At 41.4% G+C, this 16287-nt stretch overlaps 3 protein-coding genes across 3 annotated transcripts in view; all 3 read left to right on the top strand.

Moving 5' to 3' along the window:
• The first annotated feature begins 10161 nt into the window (after nt 1-10161).
• The window catches only part of GTF2F2 (general transcription factor IIF subunit 2), a 156090-nt gene continuing 149964 nt past the window's right edge, over nt 10162-16287 (top strand). Inside the window, exon 1 of the mRNA XM_065896101.1 lies at nt 10162-10175. The gene's annotated coding sequence lies outside the window, so the exon portion shown is untranslated. The remainder of the gene's footprint in view (nt 10176-16287) is intronic.
• LOC136137524 (protein preY, mitochondrial-like) lies at nt 11977-12321 on the top strand. Its single transcript, XM_065895925.1, has one exon. It carries the CDS (start codon nt 11977-11979, stop codon nt 12319-12321), a length of 345 nt encoding a protein of 114 aa, XP_065751997.1.
• On the top strand, nt 12788-12964 carry LOC136137819 (phosphatidylinositol N-acetylglucosaminyltransferase subunit Y-like). The gene has a single exon (XM_065896288.1). The coding sequence runs from the start codon at nt 12788-12790 to the stop codon at nt 12962-12964; it is 177 nt and encodes a 58-aa protein (XP_065752360.1).

Here is a 16287-nt window from a genome sequence, read left to right as displayed (position 1 = left end):
TATGACAAAAATATCCCCCAGGGGCTTCCCTGGTGGCGCAGTGGTTGAGAGTCTGCCTGCCAATGCAGGGGACACGGGTTCGTGCCCCGGTCCGGGAAGATCCCACATGCCGCGGAGCGGCTGGGCCCGTGAGCCATGGCCGCTGAGCCTGCGCGTCCGGAGCCTGTGCTCCGCAGGGGGAGAGGCCACAACAGTGAGAGGCCTGCGTACCGCAAAAAAAAAAAAAAATTTCCCCCAACAAATAATCTGAACCATGTTGTTTAATCACATTTGTATAGATTTACAGGACCAAAGATGTTACAGCCAAATAGCACCCTGCTTCTCATATGCATAAAAAGCGGAAAACACTTTGCAAGGGTTAAAAAAGAAGCGATCTTATAAAATCCACAAAGTATTTTGTGTTAAAAATCAATTTTTTCCTTCAGCCTTTAAGAAGAGTCGTCTTGTAAATCTGTCCACTGAGGGAAAGGAAATGACTTTTTAAAAGAATAGCTTTATGGGATAGGGAGGGTGGGAGGGAGTGAGACGCAAGAGGGAAGAGATATGGGAACATATGTATAACTGATTCACTTTGTTATAAAGCAGAAACTAACACACCATTGTAAAGCAATTATACCCCAATAAAGATGTTAAAAAAATAAAATAAAATAAAATAATAGCTTTAGGGCTTCCCTGGTGGCGCAGTGGTTGGGAGTCCGCCTGCCAATGCAGGGAACGCGGGTTCGTGCCCCGGTCCTGGAGGATCCCACATGCCGCGGAGCGGCTGGGCCCGTGAGCCATGGCCGCTGAGCCTGCACGTCCGGAGCCTGTGCTCCGCAACGGGAGAAGCCACAACAGTGAGAGGCCCGCGTACCGCAAAAAAAAAAAAAAAAAAAAAAAAAAAAAGTTATAATATAATAGCTTTAGCTTTTTCTTCATGACTGCTAAATGAAGGCGTTAGACCATAGGCAGGCAGCCGGGGGCACCTGGGACCAGTGAATAGGAATGGAGGTCAGTTCTGATGTACTGTACTTCTTTTTCATCTTTCTTTTTCTTTTTTCTGTCCGTTTATTCTCCTCCCCATTTTCTTTTTTTTTACTGCCTAAAGGCCTATTCATGAAATTTAAAAGATAAAAGATGTTTCTAGACCTGTGGCTAGCGGCAAATAGCAAGTTTTGGCTTTGTTGTTATAGGTGGACCTCTGCCATTTTTTCTAGCACCATGGCTTAGCATTAGAGATGTAACTTTGCAAGACACAACAGTGGATGCCTGACATGCTGTCAGAATCTCACTGTTTCCAAAATACTGTGAACTTTCACAGCGATTTGTGGAGCAATTCTGAAATTCGAGTCAGAGAACCTTGGAATCCTTAAGGAGACAATTTGTAGCAAGCTGTCAGCGGCAGCAGTGGGTGTTTTAACGTATATGCTCATACTTCTACTCCAGTTTTAGGGTAGAGTTATAATCTTGAAGGAATTTCCACACACACCCCACCCCGCTTTCTCTGGCACCTGTTTTTCTATTCAGAGTTTCATGGTACTGTCACCATGTGATGGTAGGAGAAAAGCTAGAGAAAAATAATTCTACCTGTCAAAGAATTAGATTTCAAAAATGTAAAGCTTTAGAGCTGGAAGAGAACTGAAAGTTTCTGACTTGCCTTGTTCACTGCTCTATCCCCAGTGCCATGAATATTTATTGACTAATGAGTATATGAATTAACCGCCCCCATCCCACCTCCATTCTCAAAGTTTCAAGTGCATATGAATCACCTGGGGATGTTCAAAATGCAGATTCTGATTCAGTAGGTCTAGGGTAGGGCTTTAAATTCTGCATTTCTCACAAAGCTCTGAAGTGATACGATATTGTTAGTCTGGGGACCACACTTTGAATAATGAGGCTCTAAACCATAAATTTTAAACTTCCCATTAGTATTTTCATCTTAAAACATACACAGCTGAATTTTCCTATGGTAGTGGCTATTTTGTTTTATTCATTAGAGTAGAGATTTTTAAATTGGATTGTGTTATAATTGTTGCGTTTACAAATGAGCATTTGGGGACCATATGCATACTAAATAAACTGACTCATCTAGTTGCTGAGAGAAAGAGAGAGAGGAACAGGTGGAAAGCTAGCCTTGTTATCCTAGCCGTGGAAATCATATAATTTCACTTTCATAGCATTCTTTTTGTTTGAAGTGAGTCACTGTATCAAGGGGTAGGGGTCCTAGGCTTCACATTTTGAAGGAAGGACTATCAAAGAATTGAGATATATTTTATTTTATTGTTCAATTTTAATATTATTTTATTGAAATTTAGTTGATTTTCAATGTTGTGTTAATTTCTGCTTTATAGCAAAGTGATTCAGTTATACATATATATACATTCTTTTTAAAATATTCTTTTCCATATGGTTTATCATAGGATGTTGAATGTAGTTCTCTGTGCTCTACAGTAGGACCTTGTTTTTTTTACTTATTCTCTATATAAAAGCTGACATCTGCCAACCCCAAACTCCCACTCCATCCCTCCCCCAGCCCCCTCCCCCTCGGCAACCACCAGCCTGTTCTCTATGTCCGTGATTCTGTTTCTGTTTCATAGATAGGTTCATTTGTGCCATTTTTTTCTTTTTAATTTAATTTAATTTATTTTTTTATTGTAGTATAGTTGATTTACAGTGCTGTGCCAATCTCTGCTGTACAGCAAAGTGACTCAGTTATACACACACATTCTTTTTTTTACTATTCTTTTCCATTATGGTTTATCACAGGACATTGAATATAGTTCCCCGTGCTGTACTGTAGGACCTTATTGTTTATCCATCCTGTATATAATAGTTTACATCTGCTAATCCCACACTCCCAGTCCTTCCCTTCCCCACCCCCTCCCCCTTGGCAACCACAAGTCTGTTCTCTATGTCTGTGAGTCTGTTTCTGTTTTGTAGATAGGTTCGTTTGTGCTGTATTTTAGATTCCACATGTAAGTGATATCATATGGTATTTGGCTTCCTGACTTACTTCACTTAGTATGATAATCTGTAGTTGCATTCACATTGCTGCAAATGACATTATTTCATTCTTTTTTTATGGCTGAGTAGTATTCCATTGTATATATGTACCACATCTTCTTTATCTATTCATCTATCAATGGACATTTAGGTTGTTTCCATGTTTTGGCTATTGTGAATAGTGCTGCTATGAGCATTGGGGTGCGTGTATCTTTTTGAATTATAGTTTTGTCTGGGTACATGCCCAGGAGTGGGATTGCTGGATCATATGGTAATTCTATTTTTACTTTTCTGAGGAACCTCCATACTATTTTCCACAGTGGCTGCACCAACTCACGTTCCCACCAACAGTGTGGGAGGGTTCCCCTTTCTCCACACCCTCTCCAGCATTTGTTATTTGTAGACTTTTTAATGATGGCCATTCTGACTGGTGTGAGGTGATAGCTCATTGTAGCTTTGATTTGCATTTCTCTAATAATTAACGATGTCGAGCATCTTTTCACGTGCCTATTGGCCATCTGTATTTCTTCTTCGGAGAAATGTCTATTTAGGTCTTCTGCCCATTTTTCGATTGGGTTTTTTGTTTTTTTGTTGTTGAGTTGTATGAGCTGTTTTTATATTTTGGAAATTAAGCCCTTGTCGGTCACATCGTTTGCAAATATTTTCTCCCATTCTGTAGGTTTTTTCATTTTGTTTTTGGTTTCCTTTGCTGTGCAAAAGCTTGTAAGTTTGATTAGGCTGGGATATATTTTAAAACCACTCCAGAGTCATAGCCAATGGCAGCAATAGGAGTTGCCCAGGAAGATAGGCAGTAACTCCCGTCCAATAGTAGCTTGCTCTGGCATTCTCTCAATAGAAGTATTATAGTTTTCCTTTTTCTTGCCTGGTGGAATTTAAATAGTACATAGAGAGTTCATCTAAATTCAAATAGTAACATAGCAGGTGCGGCATACTTGCTCTAGTCTGCCTAGTCACACAAGAGGATATTGGTTAAATCTGTCTGGATATGGACAGGAATTTTTATCCTGGCATTTGTCTCTCTACCACCTGCCAACCCCACCACTACAACCAATACGGAAAATCAGGACTGTTAAGTTCACTTTGTAAATCATCAGTGACCCAAGAAAAGACAGACAGATGGGGGCGGGGGGTGGGAGAGAGAGAGAGAGAGATGTTTTAGTCATTGAGGGAAGAGATTCTTGGAAAGAATTCTCATACAATAAATGAATAATCTAAGTCTAAAGATTCACAGTAATTATTTTATTTAGACATGATAGAAGAGAAAAAATCCATTGAAAACAAATCTGCATTAGAGCTAAGTAAAAAAATGCTCCATTATAATATTTGTAAGACTAATGGTCAATTCTTCATCTGGGTTCTTAGTGAGTATTGGATTCCTGATTTACAAAGAGCGTGTTTGACCCCAGGGAAAGCAATTAACACCCTTTTCACAAGAAAGCATTCATGGCTCAAGGTCTCTGCAAGCTGGAAGGAATTGCAAAAGAATCAATATAACAAAATCAATTTTAAAGTGTGATTTACATAATGCTCTTTGGCTTCAGGAAATAGGCAAATTCTCATTATCTTATTAATGAGGAGTACATAGGAACAAAAGGATATAAAATAATAAGTAATTGCTAAGGGCTTTCTCTCCTGCTAGAGTTGAATCTGAGCCTTGAAGCCAGAAAAATAAAATAGCAGTGGACCAGAAATATCACTAACTACTGACTCCTCTCAGGAGTCATTCCGTCTTGATCAGTTCTGTCCTCCCAGAGGACAGTAAACAAGTAGCTTGTTTACTGGTCCTGAGGCATTGCAGAGATGTGTCCACATGGGGCAGCTACTTACAGAGCAGACTTGTGACCCAGCCTAGTTTATCCCCACGCAGAGCCGAACTTTTGTGCAAATTGAATGGAGTTACTCTGCACTTGATTCTCTTAGTTTAGCAAAGACAGTGCTTTTCTTTCTGGATGCTTGAGAGGCAAATGCTGTAGAAATCTATCATGTGTAGAAACAAAAACAATTAGGCAATCAGCCAGTAGCAAATTTGGGAGCTCCAATTTTAATAGGCCATGGAAGCTCTTCTTGGTGGGTGATCAAAGGATGTTGCAGGAAAATAAAACAGAAAAGGCTATGGCTTTGGGGTTGAAGGGTGAAGAGGATGCAAGACTGGGCATCAGAGTACTACAGGTGGATTGAGAGCTGAACCCCCTGGAGTACTCCTCCAGCCTAAAAGTGTCTCTGTTAATGTAGGTTAAAATGTTTAATGTAGTACCTAAGAGATAGTCCATCCAAATAAACCCATACACAGTAACCTTGAGTCATTGTGTCAATGAATCCACATGGGGAGCCTAAGCCAGTGGTGGGTGGGTTGGTGGTTAATGTGCCGCAACCCCTCAGCCCAGGTCCCCACTGGCTCCTCTGGGGCAGCCTCTGTCTCAGGACAGCAGCGACTCAGCCCAGCACCTGGAATATAACGATTTTGCAATCCCTAATGAATTGTTGGGTCTAAGCAATACTCATCGATGGTTGCCAACATCGCAAGAAGGAAAGAAAGCTAGATGTGATCTCTCTCTGGCCGGAAGTGCACGAGAGCACACAGGAAGGAAATCATCTTCACCTCCACCAAAATCAAGCCCGAGTCTGATCGTGCCTCAAGATCTAACTAGCAGTTTGTAGGAAATAAAAGGGAAGGAGAAACATCATAAATGATACCCTCAGATGCAATGAGTGAAATACAGAATGTAGAAAAGTGTATAGTTAAAGAACTATATCTAAGAAACTAGTTTCTTTAACAACGAGACTGAGACAGAGAGAGAAAGACAGAGAGAGACTGAGAACTAAGAGACATTTCAACCAGTCACAACATATGGCCCTTATTTGGATCCCAATTCAGACTACAATTTTTTTTTTTAATTTTAGGTGTTTGTAAAAATTGTGGTACAATATACAGAACATTTACCATCTTATCCATTCAGTGGCATTAAGTTCATTCACATTTTTGTGCAACCATTACCATCACCCAACTCCAAAATTCTCGCATCTTGCAAGACTGAAACTCTGTACTCATTAAACTACAACTCCCGTTCCCCCCTTCTAGCCCCTGGCAACCTCTATTCTACCTTTTTTTCTGCCATGTTTTTATGAGTTTGACTACTCTAGGTACCTCTTGTCGTGGAATCACACATACTCATCTTTCTGTGACCGGCTTATTTCACTTAGAATAATGTCATTGAGGTTCATCCATGTTGCAGCAGGTGACAGAATTTCATTCCTTTTCTAATGCTGAATAATACCCCATTGTATGTATAGGCCACATTTTGTTTATCCATTCATCTGTTCTTGGATACTTGAGTTGCTTCCACCTCTTGGCTCTTGTGAATAATGCTGCCATGAAAAAAATATATTTTGAAGCTCTGGCCAAAGTGATGTATAATTCTTTTCCCCTTTTCCTTCTCCTGCTGGTTGGAAGATGCAGACTTTGTGGTCCATCATGCAGAGGAGGACAACACCCCAGAGATGACAAAATAATAAGATGGAAGAAGCCTAGGTTCCCAGCAAGTACATGGAGCAGAGCCATCATCATCTCAGTTGTTAGTTACATGAGAGAGAAGTAAAAAATGCATTGACAAAGCTATTGCAAGAGCTCTACTTACAGAAAGGAGCCTTAAACTGAACTTTCAACTTTACCCATTGATGGGTAGGCACATCCTTGCTTTAGCTAATATTTTCACCTCACCTTGCATGTGAAAACTATTCCTGTCCCTGATGTTTATGTATTTGGGTGGGAAGTCAGAGCCATCAATAAGGAAGGGCCTCGCTTTTGCTCTTAGCAGGAACATGGACATAATTCCTCATTGATATTCAGCACACATGGCCTCCCTGGCTTTGAAATCTGAACACTAGTGAGGATCCATCTGTTTAATATGATATTTTAGGACTTACTGTTATTTGTGATTTTTATCTGGGCACTTTGATCAAGGGTTTCAGTGCTGTTTCCTAACTATAATTTTATTTAATATATAAAGTATGATATAAATGTTTTGGTAAATCATATATGAAAACAAATTGGACTTCATTACAGCAATGACAAATTAAATTTTCTCATGCTTTATTTAACACTTTATTCCCAGAGTAATCCCTAATGGGCAATTAAACTGACTTACTGAGACTGAGGGCTTTTAGCAGGCCACAGTAACCATATGTTACATCAGACATAAGACACTTAACAAAAGCAATTCAACTGAATTGTGTTATCCATCAGGGAAAATACATGCAGAGTCTTGTCTCATCTCCCAGAAGGAGCAAAGCTATGTGTGTTTATGTGTGTGTCTTTTGTTCTATTTTCTTGTACTGAGTTATCACTTGGTACATGGTCCTATTTTTTTTTCATTGAAGTATAGTTGATTTACAAAATTTCATTAGTTTCAGATGTATAATGCAGTGATTCAATATTTTTATAGATTATACCCCATTTAAAGTTATTACAAAATAATGTCTATATTTCCCTGTACTATACAATATATCCTTGATGTTTATTTTATACATAATAGTTTGTATCCCCTTAATCCCCTCGCTCCCCCCTCCCCTCTCCCCACCAGTAACCACTAGTTTGTTCTCTATATCTGTGAGTCTTTTTCTGTTTTGTTATATTCATTGGTTTGTTTTATTTTTTAGATTCCACTTGTAAGTGATAACATACAGTATTTGTCTTTCTCTGTCTGGATTATTTCAGTACACATAATACCTTCTAGATCTAGAACATTGTTGCAAATGGTGGAATTTCATTCTTTTATATGGCTGAGTAGTATTCCATTATATATATATATATATATATCTCACATCTTTACCCATTCATCTGTTGATGGACACTTAGTTTTCTTCCATATCTTGGCTACTGTAAATAATGCTGCTATGAACATTGGGGCACATGTATCTTTTTGAATTAGTATTTTTGTTTTCTTCAAATATATACCCAAGAGGGGAATTGCTGGATCATATATGGTAATTCTATTTTTAGGTTTTTTTTAGATTTATTTATTATTTATTTATTTATTTGGCTGCATGGGGTCTTAGTTGTGGCACGTGGGATCTTCGTCGAGGCATGTGGGCTTCTCTCTAGTTGTGGTATGTGGGTTTTCTCTCTCTAGCTGTGGCGCGCAGGCTGCAGAGTGCATAGGCTCTGTAGTTTGTGTCACGCAGGCTCTCTGGTTGAGGCATGCGAGCTCAGTAGTTGTGCATGGGCTTATTTGCCCCATGGCATGTGGGATCTTAGTTCTCTGAGCAGGGATTGAACCCGCGTCCCCTGCATTGTAAAGCAGATTCTTTACCGCTGAACCACCAGGGAAGTCCCTATTTTTGTTTTTTTTTTAATTTTTAAAAATATTTAATTAATTTATTTATTTGGCTGAACCAGGTCTTAGTTGCAGCACACAGGATCTTTGCTGTGGCACATGGATCTCTTAGTTGCGGCATGCTGACTCCTAGTTGCGGCATGCATGTGGAATCCAGTTCCCCAACCAGGGGTTGAACCCAGGTCCCCTGCATTGGCACTGTGGAGTCCCAGCCACTGGACCACAGGGAAGTCCCTATTTTTAGTTTTTTGAAGAACCTCTGTTCTGTTTTCCATAGTGGCTGCCCCAATTTACATTCCCACCCACAGCATATAGTCCCTTTCCTCTATATCCTTGCCAGAGTTTTTTATTTGTAGACTTTTTGATGATAACCATTCTGACAGGTGTGAAGTGATATCTCACTGTGCTTTTGATTTTGCATTTCTCTGATGATTAGTGATGAGCATCTTTTCATGTGCCCATTTTCCATCTGTATGTCTTCTTTGGAAAAATATCTATTCAGGTCTTCTGCCCAGTAAATGGTCCTATTTTGCTACACAGCAAGGAATCACAAAGCCTTGTCAATTCGATCTCCTAAATCTGTCTATATGTTTCCAGTTCATCTACTTCTTTTTATCTCCACTTTCCTCATGCAAACCACTGCTCCTTCCAACGTGGATTAGTGCAGTAATGTCTGAACTGGTCTCTTGGTTTCCATTCTGGCCCCTAACTATCCACTTTTTTTCCCCACAGTAGCTAAAGAGATCTTTTTTAAAGTGTAAATTTGGGGCTTCCCTGGTGGCGCGGTGGTTGCGAGTCCCCCTGCCGATGCAGGGGATGTGGGTTCGTATCCCGGTCCGGGAGGATCCCACACGCCACAGAGCGGCTGGGCCCGTGAGCCATGGCCGCTGAGCCTGCGTGTCCGGAGCCTGTGCTCCACAACGGGAGAGGCCGCAGCAGTGAGAGGCCCGCGTACCACAAAAAAAAAAAAAAAAAAAAAAAAGCAAATCTGATAATTTTATACTCAGACTTAAAACTCTTCTTCAGGGAATGCCCTGGCAGTCCAGCGGGTAGGACTCCACGCTTTCACTACTGAGGGCCTGGGCTGATCTCTGGTCAGGGAACTAAGATACCACAAGCCGCATGGCGCAGCCAAAAAAAAACCTGCTTCTTCAAGTTTATATTTGATCTGAACAAGGCCTGCAAGGCCTTGCATGGGCTGACCTCCCATTCTCTCTCCAACTGGTGGCATTATCACTGCTTTGTCACTCACTCACTGTGCCCTGCCTACTGGCATCCCCCTGCTCCACAGACACCAACACATAGGTCCCTTTGGGGTTTGCAGATGCTACTCCCTTTTTTTTTTTAAAATGGGGTATAGTTGTTTTATAATGTTGTGTTAGTTTCTGCTGTACAGCAAAGTGGAGTTCCCTATGCTATACAGCAGGTTCTCATGCTACTCCCTTTTCTCCAGAACACTAATGATTAAATAAATTATACTGAACACCAAGATAATAAAACGAAAAACTCATCACTTCTCAATTATTTTACTGTATTTTACGATTGTCTATGCGCTCTATTTCCATCTAATGTAGCCATTGGGTGAAAATACTATACGATGCCATGCTAATATGCATCTCATCCAACTTCACACTGCAAATCAGGCAAACAGGGACTTCCCTGGAGGTCCAGTGGTTAGGACTCTGCGGTTCTACTGCAGGGGGCCCAGATTCGATCCCTGGTCAGGGAACTAAGCCACGAGGTGTGGCCAAAAAAAAAAAAATTTTTTTTTAAGTAAATAAACTGAATCCTCAAAAAAAAAAATCAGGCAAACATTACAAACCAGGGCTTTTTCTGGGGGTTAGAAAAAGCCAGTTGTTAAACATCTACCAGCATACCACTGCCTATAATAAATTTTTTGTGTTTCCTTTCAATTATTTGACCCAATATAATTAATGCAGTTACCACATAGTTTTCACATTGTAGTGTTAAGTCTTTTTTTTTTTTTTTTTTTTTTTGCGGTACGCGGGCCTCTCTCACTGTTGTGGCCTCTCCCGTTGCGGAGCACAGGCTCTGGACGCGCAGGCTCAGCGGCCATGGCTCACGGGCCCAGCCGCTCCGCGGCATGTGGGATCTTCCCGGACCAGGGCACGAACCCGGGTCCTCTGCATCGAGCAGGCAGACTCAACCACTGCGCCACCAGGGAAGCCCAAGTCTTTTTGCTTTATTTTCACATTTAATCATGTCAGAACTCTACAAGGTAGGTATAATAATCCCATTATAAGCTAGGAATTAGGTGCCGAGATGAAGAAATAATTAAGGTAGTAGGCAGCAATACTATAACTTGAAGCCATGACTCCACAGCTCATGCTCAACAATTTGCTCGTGCTAACAACATGGAAACTATTGGAGGGAGTATTTCTTTTTGTTTGTGGATGACTGGGGAAGAAAGGACTCTGCCGGGGAAGGCAGGTATTCTGTGAGAGAGAGAACTGAGAGGTCAAAGGGAGAGGCAGGGAGAATTTACGGATGGGATCATATAGCCGTGGTGTGATATCAAAGCAAAATTATCGATCTATACCATCACTAGTGTAGGGAAAATCTAATTAATGACCACATTGCCACATTCATTTGTAATTTTTTGGGTTTTTTTTGCGGTACGCAGGCCTCTCACTGTTGTGGCCTTTCCCATTGCGGAGCACAGGCTCCGGACACGCAGACTCAGCGGCTGTAGCTCACTGGCTTAGCCGCTCCGCGGCACGTGGAATCTTCCCGGACTGGGGCACGAACCCGTGTCCCCTGCATCGGCAGGCGGACTCTCAACCACTGTGCCACCAGGGAAGCCCCATTTGTAATTTTTGAATGAAAATCTTTATGTTAATAACCAATACAGAGTAAGTCTGGCTTATCGAGAAGGATTTTGCAAAAGTTACAAATTCCAGTTATAAGATAAATAAACACTAGGGATATAATGTACAACATGATAAATATAATTAACACTGCTGTATGTTATATATGAACATTGTCAAGAGGGTAAATCCTGAGTTCTCATCACAAGGAAAAATATTTTACTCTGTTTCTTTGATTTTGTATGTATATGAGATAATGGATGTTCACTAAACTTATTGTGATAATCATTTCAGGTTGTAAGTCAAATCATTATGATGTATACCTTAAACTTATACAGTACTGTATGTCAATTATATCTCAATAAAATTGGAAGAAAAAAATTTTTAAAAAGGAAGGATTTTGTGATCATGTTTTTCTGCCTATATGAATGCCGCTGAAGGTAATACTTCTCTTGCTAGAATGTTTCTGAGTAAGTATGAACAAAGAGAATCTCTAGAGAGACACTGAGCCTCTATGGGAGGGCCAAGGACAAAATCTGAAAGTGGACTCAGCTACTGTTAATATCATTCTAATTCCCTCAACTCGCTTGTAACATCTCCTCTAATGACTGCTGCTTATCCTCTAATGGCTACATGATAGAACTGTGGTGTTCTAAATTTACAAAACATGTCGTGTTCTTGAAAATTTTCCCGCCATTAGTGAGTTCTTGAGCCTTTCCTCCTTGGCTTGCATTTGTGCCTTAAAAGATTTAATAAAAACTTGAGGGGGGTGGTCAAGGGCGCGCAGACACCCGGTCGCGGGCCGCCGGAACATGCTGAGTGGCTTGTGCGGCCAGCTCGCCTCAGCGCTGCGGGGGACACACGCAGAGCCGTCCGCGGGCGCCCAGAGGCATCTGCACGCGTTGGTGTCGCGGCCGTCCACAGACAAGAGCGAGAGGATGAGGAAACCGCTCCGCGCCTTCGACCCAGCGCTGCTGCTGTTCCTGGTGTGCCCGCTCTCCAAGAAGCCGCTGAGATGTGAAGCATCGACCAATGAATTGATTAACGAAGAGTTAGGAATAGCCTATCCAACTGTTGATGGGATTCATAATATGATACCACAGGCAGCTAGGATGACACATCAAAATAAGAAGCAAGAAGAAATGAAGGAGCCATAGGTCATACTCGAAAACAACAGCACAACTAGATTTTCTAAATTCCATCCACCTTTTAAAAAGCCAGAGTGGGGACTTCCCTGGTGGCACAGTGGTTGAGAATCCGCCTAACAATGCAGGGGACACGGGTTCGATCCCTGGTCCGGGATGATCCCAGATGCCACGGAGCAACTAGGCCCATGTGCCACAACTACTGCTTGTGCTCTAGAGGCCATGAGCCACAACTACTGAGCCCGTGAGCCACAACTGCTGAGCCTGTGTGCTGCAACTACTGAAGCCAGCGCACCTAGATCCCGTGCTCTGCAACAAGAGAAGCCACCGCAATGAGAAGCCCGTGCACCGCAACGAAGAGTAGCCCCCGCTCGCCACAACTAGAGAAAGACTGCATGCAGCAACGAAATAGATAAAATAAATAAATCTATATAAAAAGAAAAAAGTCAGAGTGGTGTGTAAAAAGTGGAGCAAAAGAATGTTTCTGTCTCTTTCTACATTGACTGCCCTTATTCCATTGGTCTCTTTAGCAGGACTGTTATACTCGGCCTCTGTGGTGTGCTTTTACAGTCTGCTCTTGTTGATTACCATACCCATTTATGTGTTCTTCCACCTATGGACTTGGACGGGTATTAAACTCTTCAGACATAATTAATACAACCAGAGCCAAGATGGTGTATCCTAAGGATATGCTTGAGTGTCTGTCCCTGAAAGCTCAACTACATGGAAATACTGGAAACCCACTTAGTTTGCAAGAAAGATGCTTTGCCTAGCTTCTGTCAGAGGTTTAGGACTATGGGAGGCTTAAGCTGCGGAGGCTTCTTTATTGTACTTTGGTTCTGCCCTATTTTTTGGTGGTTTTCATTTATATCTGGGGTATCAGAAAAAACATTTCAACAAAGTGTCTTGTTGGAAATTAATATCCCCGGCCATCATCTGATGACTTTATTTCTTATCCCATTCATAATTAAAAGTTACTAATTTGAAATTTTATACGTTTATTTTACATTCAAAGTCTTTGGTAAAGTCACATGCTAAGGATGACTGAAATAAGTCCAGGGGAGCTCTGTTGAAGGAACTGTAGAGAAATGCATTTGAACTAATGTGGTATAAAACTGTAATAAAATGGAAATTTCTTGTATTTGCCAAAATTCTGAGTTTGTAAAATTACCTTCATTTCTTTGGCATCACATACTTACATTAATAATAATAAGATAAGGTATTGACATTTTCCATTAAAAAAAATCTTGACTAGTCAATCATCTGGGAGAGTAAAGAATTTGTGAGTTTCCTTTTTGTGTGGTGACCTCTGTATCTGTCTGTGATGGTTAATTTTATGTGCCAACCTGACTGGGCCTCAGTTTGTCCAGATATTTGGTCCAACGATATTGTGGGTGTGTCTGTGAGGGTATTTCTGGATGAATTAACGTTTGAATCAGTAGAGTGAGTAAAGCAGATTGTCCTCCCCAATATGGGTGAGCTTCACCCAATCAGTTGAAGGCCAAAGTAGAAAAAAAGGTTCAGTAAGGGAGAATGCACTCTCTCTGCCTGTCTTCAAGCTGGGACATTAATCATCTCCTGCCTTCAGATTTGGACTGGAACTTACACCATCATCTCTCCTGCCTCTCAGGCCTTTGAACTCAGACTAGGAGCATACCTTTGGCTCTTCTGGTCTTCAGCTTGCCAAATGCAGATCTTAGGACTTCTCAGCCTCCATAATCATGTGAGCCAATTCCTATACAGTAAATGCCTATCTATCTATCTATCTATCTATGTATCTATCATGTGTTTCTCTGGAGAATCCTGACTAATACTTATTTGGTACTGAGAATGATCCTAGAGGAACATGGTGTTAAGGATAGGTTTTCCTAAATTGGTTCTGGGTTTTTGGAACTGGCTGTCTAATCTAGTTAGATTTAAAGATGCTAATGACCCTATTTCAAGTAGTAAAGAGAACACCAAAGGTCTCTGGCATGATTGGGCAATAGAGATACCTGAAATATCTGCACTGGGTATGCCTAATTGACCACAAGCAGAAATCCATAGAACCTGTGTGGGAATGGATATTAAGGGTATGGGATCATGGTGGAAAGAACACAAAGCTGGATTGGGCCAAAATTATCGATGTCTGGCATATAATAGGCCCTTAGGAGGGTGAAGGATCTAGCTGTAATATATGCTACCCTGTTGGTCTCCAAAGTAAATCTGTGAATCTGCTTCATGGAGCCCGCATCCTCCTTTCCTCTCACAGCTCATAAGCATCCTCTTCAAGCTGGAAGGAAATTTGAAAAGGACAGATAGAAGAAGTCTGTTCTTTATTCAGCAATGTAGGAGGATGAGGTGCTCAATAAGTTTTTTTTTCTTCTTCTTCCTTATATAATAATTTTAAAATATTCACTTTTTCCTTTCTTCTCTAGGCATTTCTTCTTCTTTAGCTATTTGTTCTCCCCCAATCCCTGTAAACACATACACACACACACACACACACACACACATTTTTAGGGTTCCCATAAGCCACAGATCAAGGCCAAGGTTCTAATCCTTTACTCTAAAGGTCATTACTAGGGTCATCCAGACTACATTAAGTCTCTTCTCTTATGGTCTCATATTTTTTTTTTTTTTTTTTTTTTTTTTTTTTTTTTTTGCGGTACGTGGGCCTCTCACTGTTGTGGCCTCTCCCACTGCGGAGCACAGGCTCCGGACGCGCAGGCTCAGCGGCCATGGCTCACGGGCCCAGCCGCTCCACAGCATGTGGGATCTTCCCAGACCGGGGCACGAACCTGCGTCCCCTGCATCGGCAGGCGGACTCTCAACCACTGCGCCACCAGGGAAGCCCCTCATATTTTAATTTATTCCTTCTATTTGATCAAAGCTTAAAGCAGCTCTCTTTATCCGCTTGTCCTTTATATCTTTTAAGGCCATTTCCCAAGCTGTAACACAAGAATGCAATCTTCCTTTTTAACACATGCCTCGTCTCCTACTTTTCCTGTTAGTTTTCCCAGCTGATCTCAGTGACCTGACAGCTTTTTCTAGCCCTATGCTGTACAGACATGGAATTTCTTCAATTATGTGTACGGTTCTGATGCAGGATTCAATACATTACTTGCCGTTCTTACAATATCTTACTGTCTGTTTCTCTTTCAGCAAATGTTCATTCATCCAAAGCCTATTGAAATCTGACAGGGTGTCAAGCATTGTGCCAGATGCTGTGAATAAAAAATGAATAAAACACTATTTCTGCCTAGGAGGAGCTCATAGTCTCGAAAGCAAAGGCAGCATGTAAACATGTATATTATAATGCATCGTGCTAAGTATCGCACACTGTGATGTGAAGAAAAATGAAACTTCCTCTGGGGGAGTTGATGAAAGAGCTCATAGGAAGTGACATTTCCATTACTCTTGACACCGAAGTAGGAGTCTGCCAATCAGAAGACAGAGGTGAGAATGAGGGTAAGGGAAGAATAGGGCATCTGAGTAAAGGGAATCCAGTGTGCAGAGGCTCTGAAATAACTGAGGAACATTCTGCTGTATTCAGGGAGGTCTGATGGGTTAGGTGTGGATGGATGTGTGGTGCATTGAGTGGCAGGTATCAAACTGAGAGGGCCTGTGTGGAGAGGATTGAATTTTATTCTAGAGGCAAGAAAAGAGAGAGGAAATTCTATAAGCAGGGAAGTTTAACAATCAGATTTGTCTGTTACATGTCTATTGTCATTGACCTAATTACAGGGCTCCGGGTTTTGGAGTCTAAAAGGGGTGCACTCTGCTTGTTTAATTGGAGGTGTTCAGGGTGCCTTTCAATTGAGACCACTTGTGCTAATTCACTTTATTACTCCTACCCTGTCCTCCAAATGCTGTCTCTCTCTCCTTGGCCAGGGTTGGACAGATACTGACAGCCTTTGTCTCTTTGAACCCCATTTTTCTGTTTTGACACCTTCTTTCTTCAGTTACGCTGACCTAGTCTTCGAAAGTATTGCTGAC

Source organism: Phocoena phocoena, chromosome 18, assembly GCF_963924675.1.
Source record: "Phocoena phocoena chromosome 18, mPhoPho1.1, whole genome shotgun sequence".
In the NCBI taxonomy this organism is placed as follows: domain Eukaryota; kingdom Metazoa; phylum Chordata; class Mammalia; order Artiodactyla; family Phocoenidae; genus Phocoena; species Phocoena phocoena.
The sequence above is the reverse complement of the archived record's forward strand: the minus strand, read 5'-3'. Positions and strand labels throughout refer to the sequence as shown.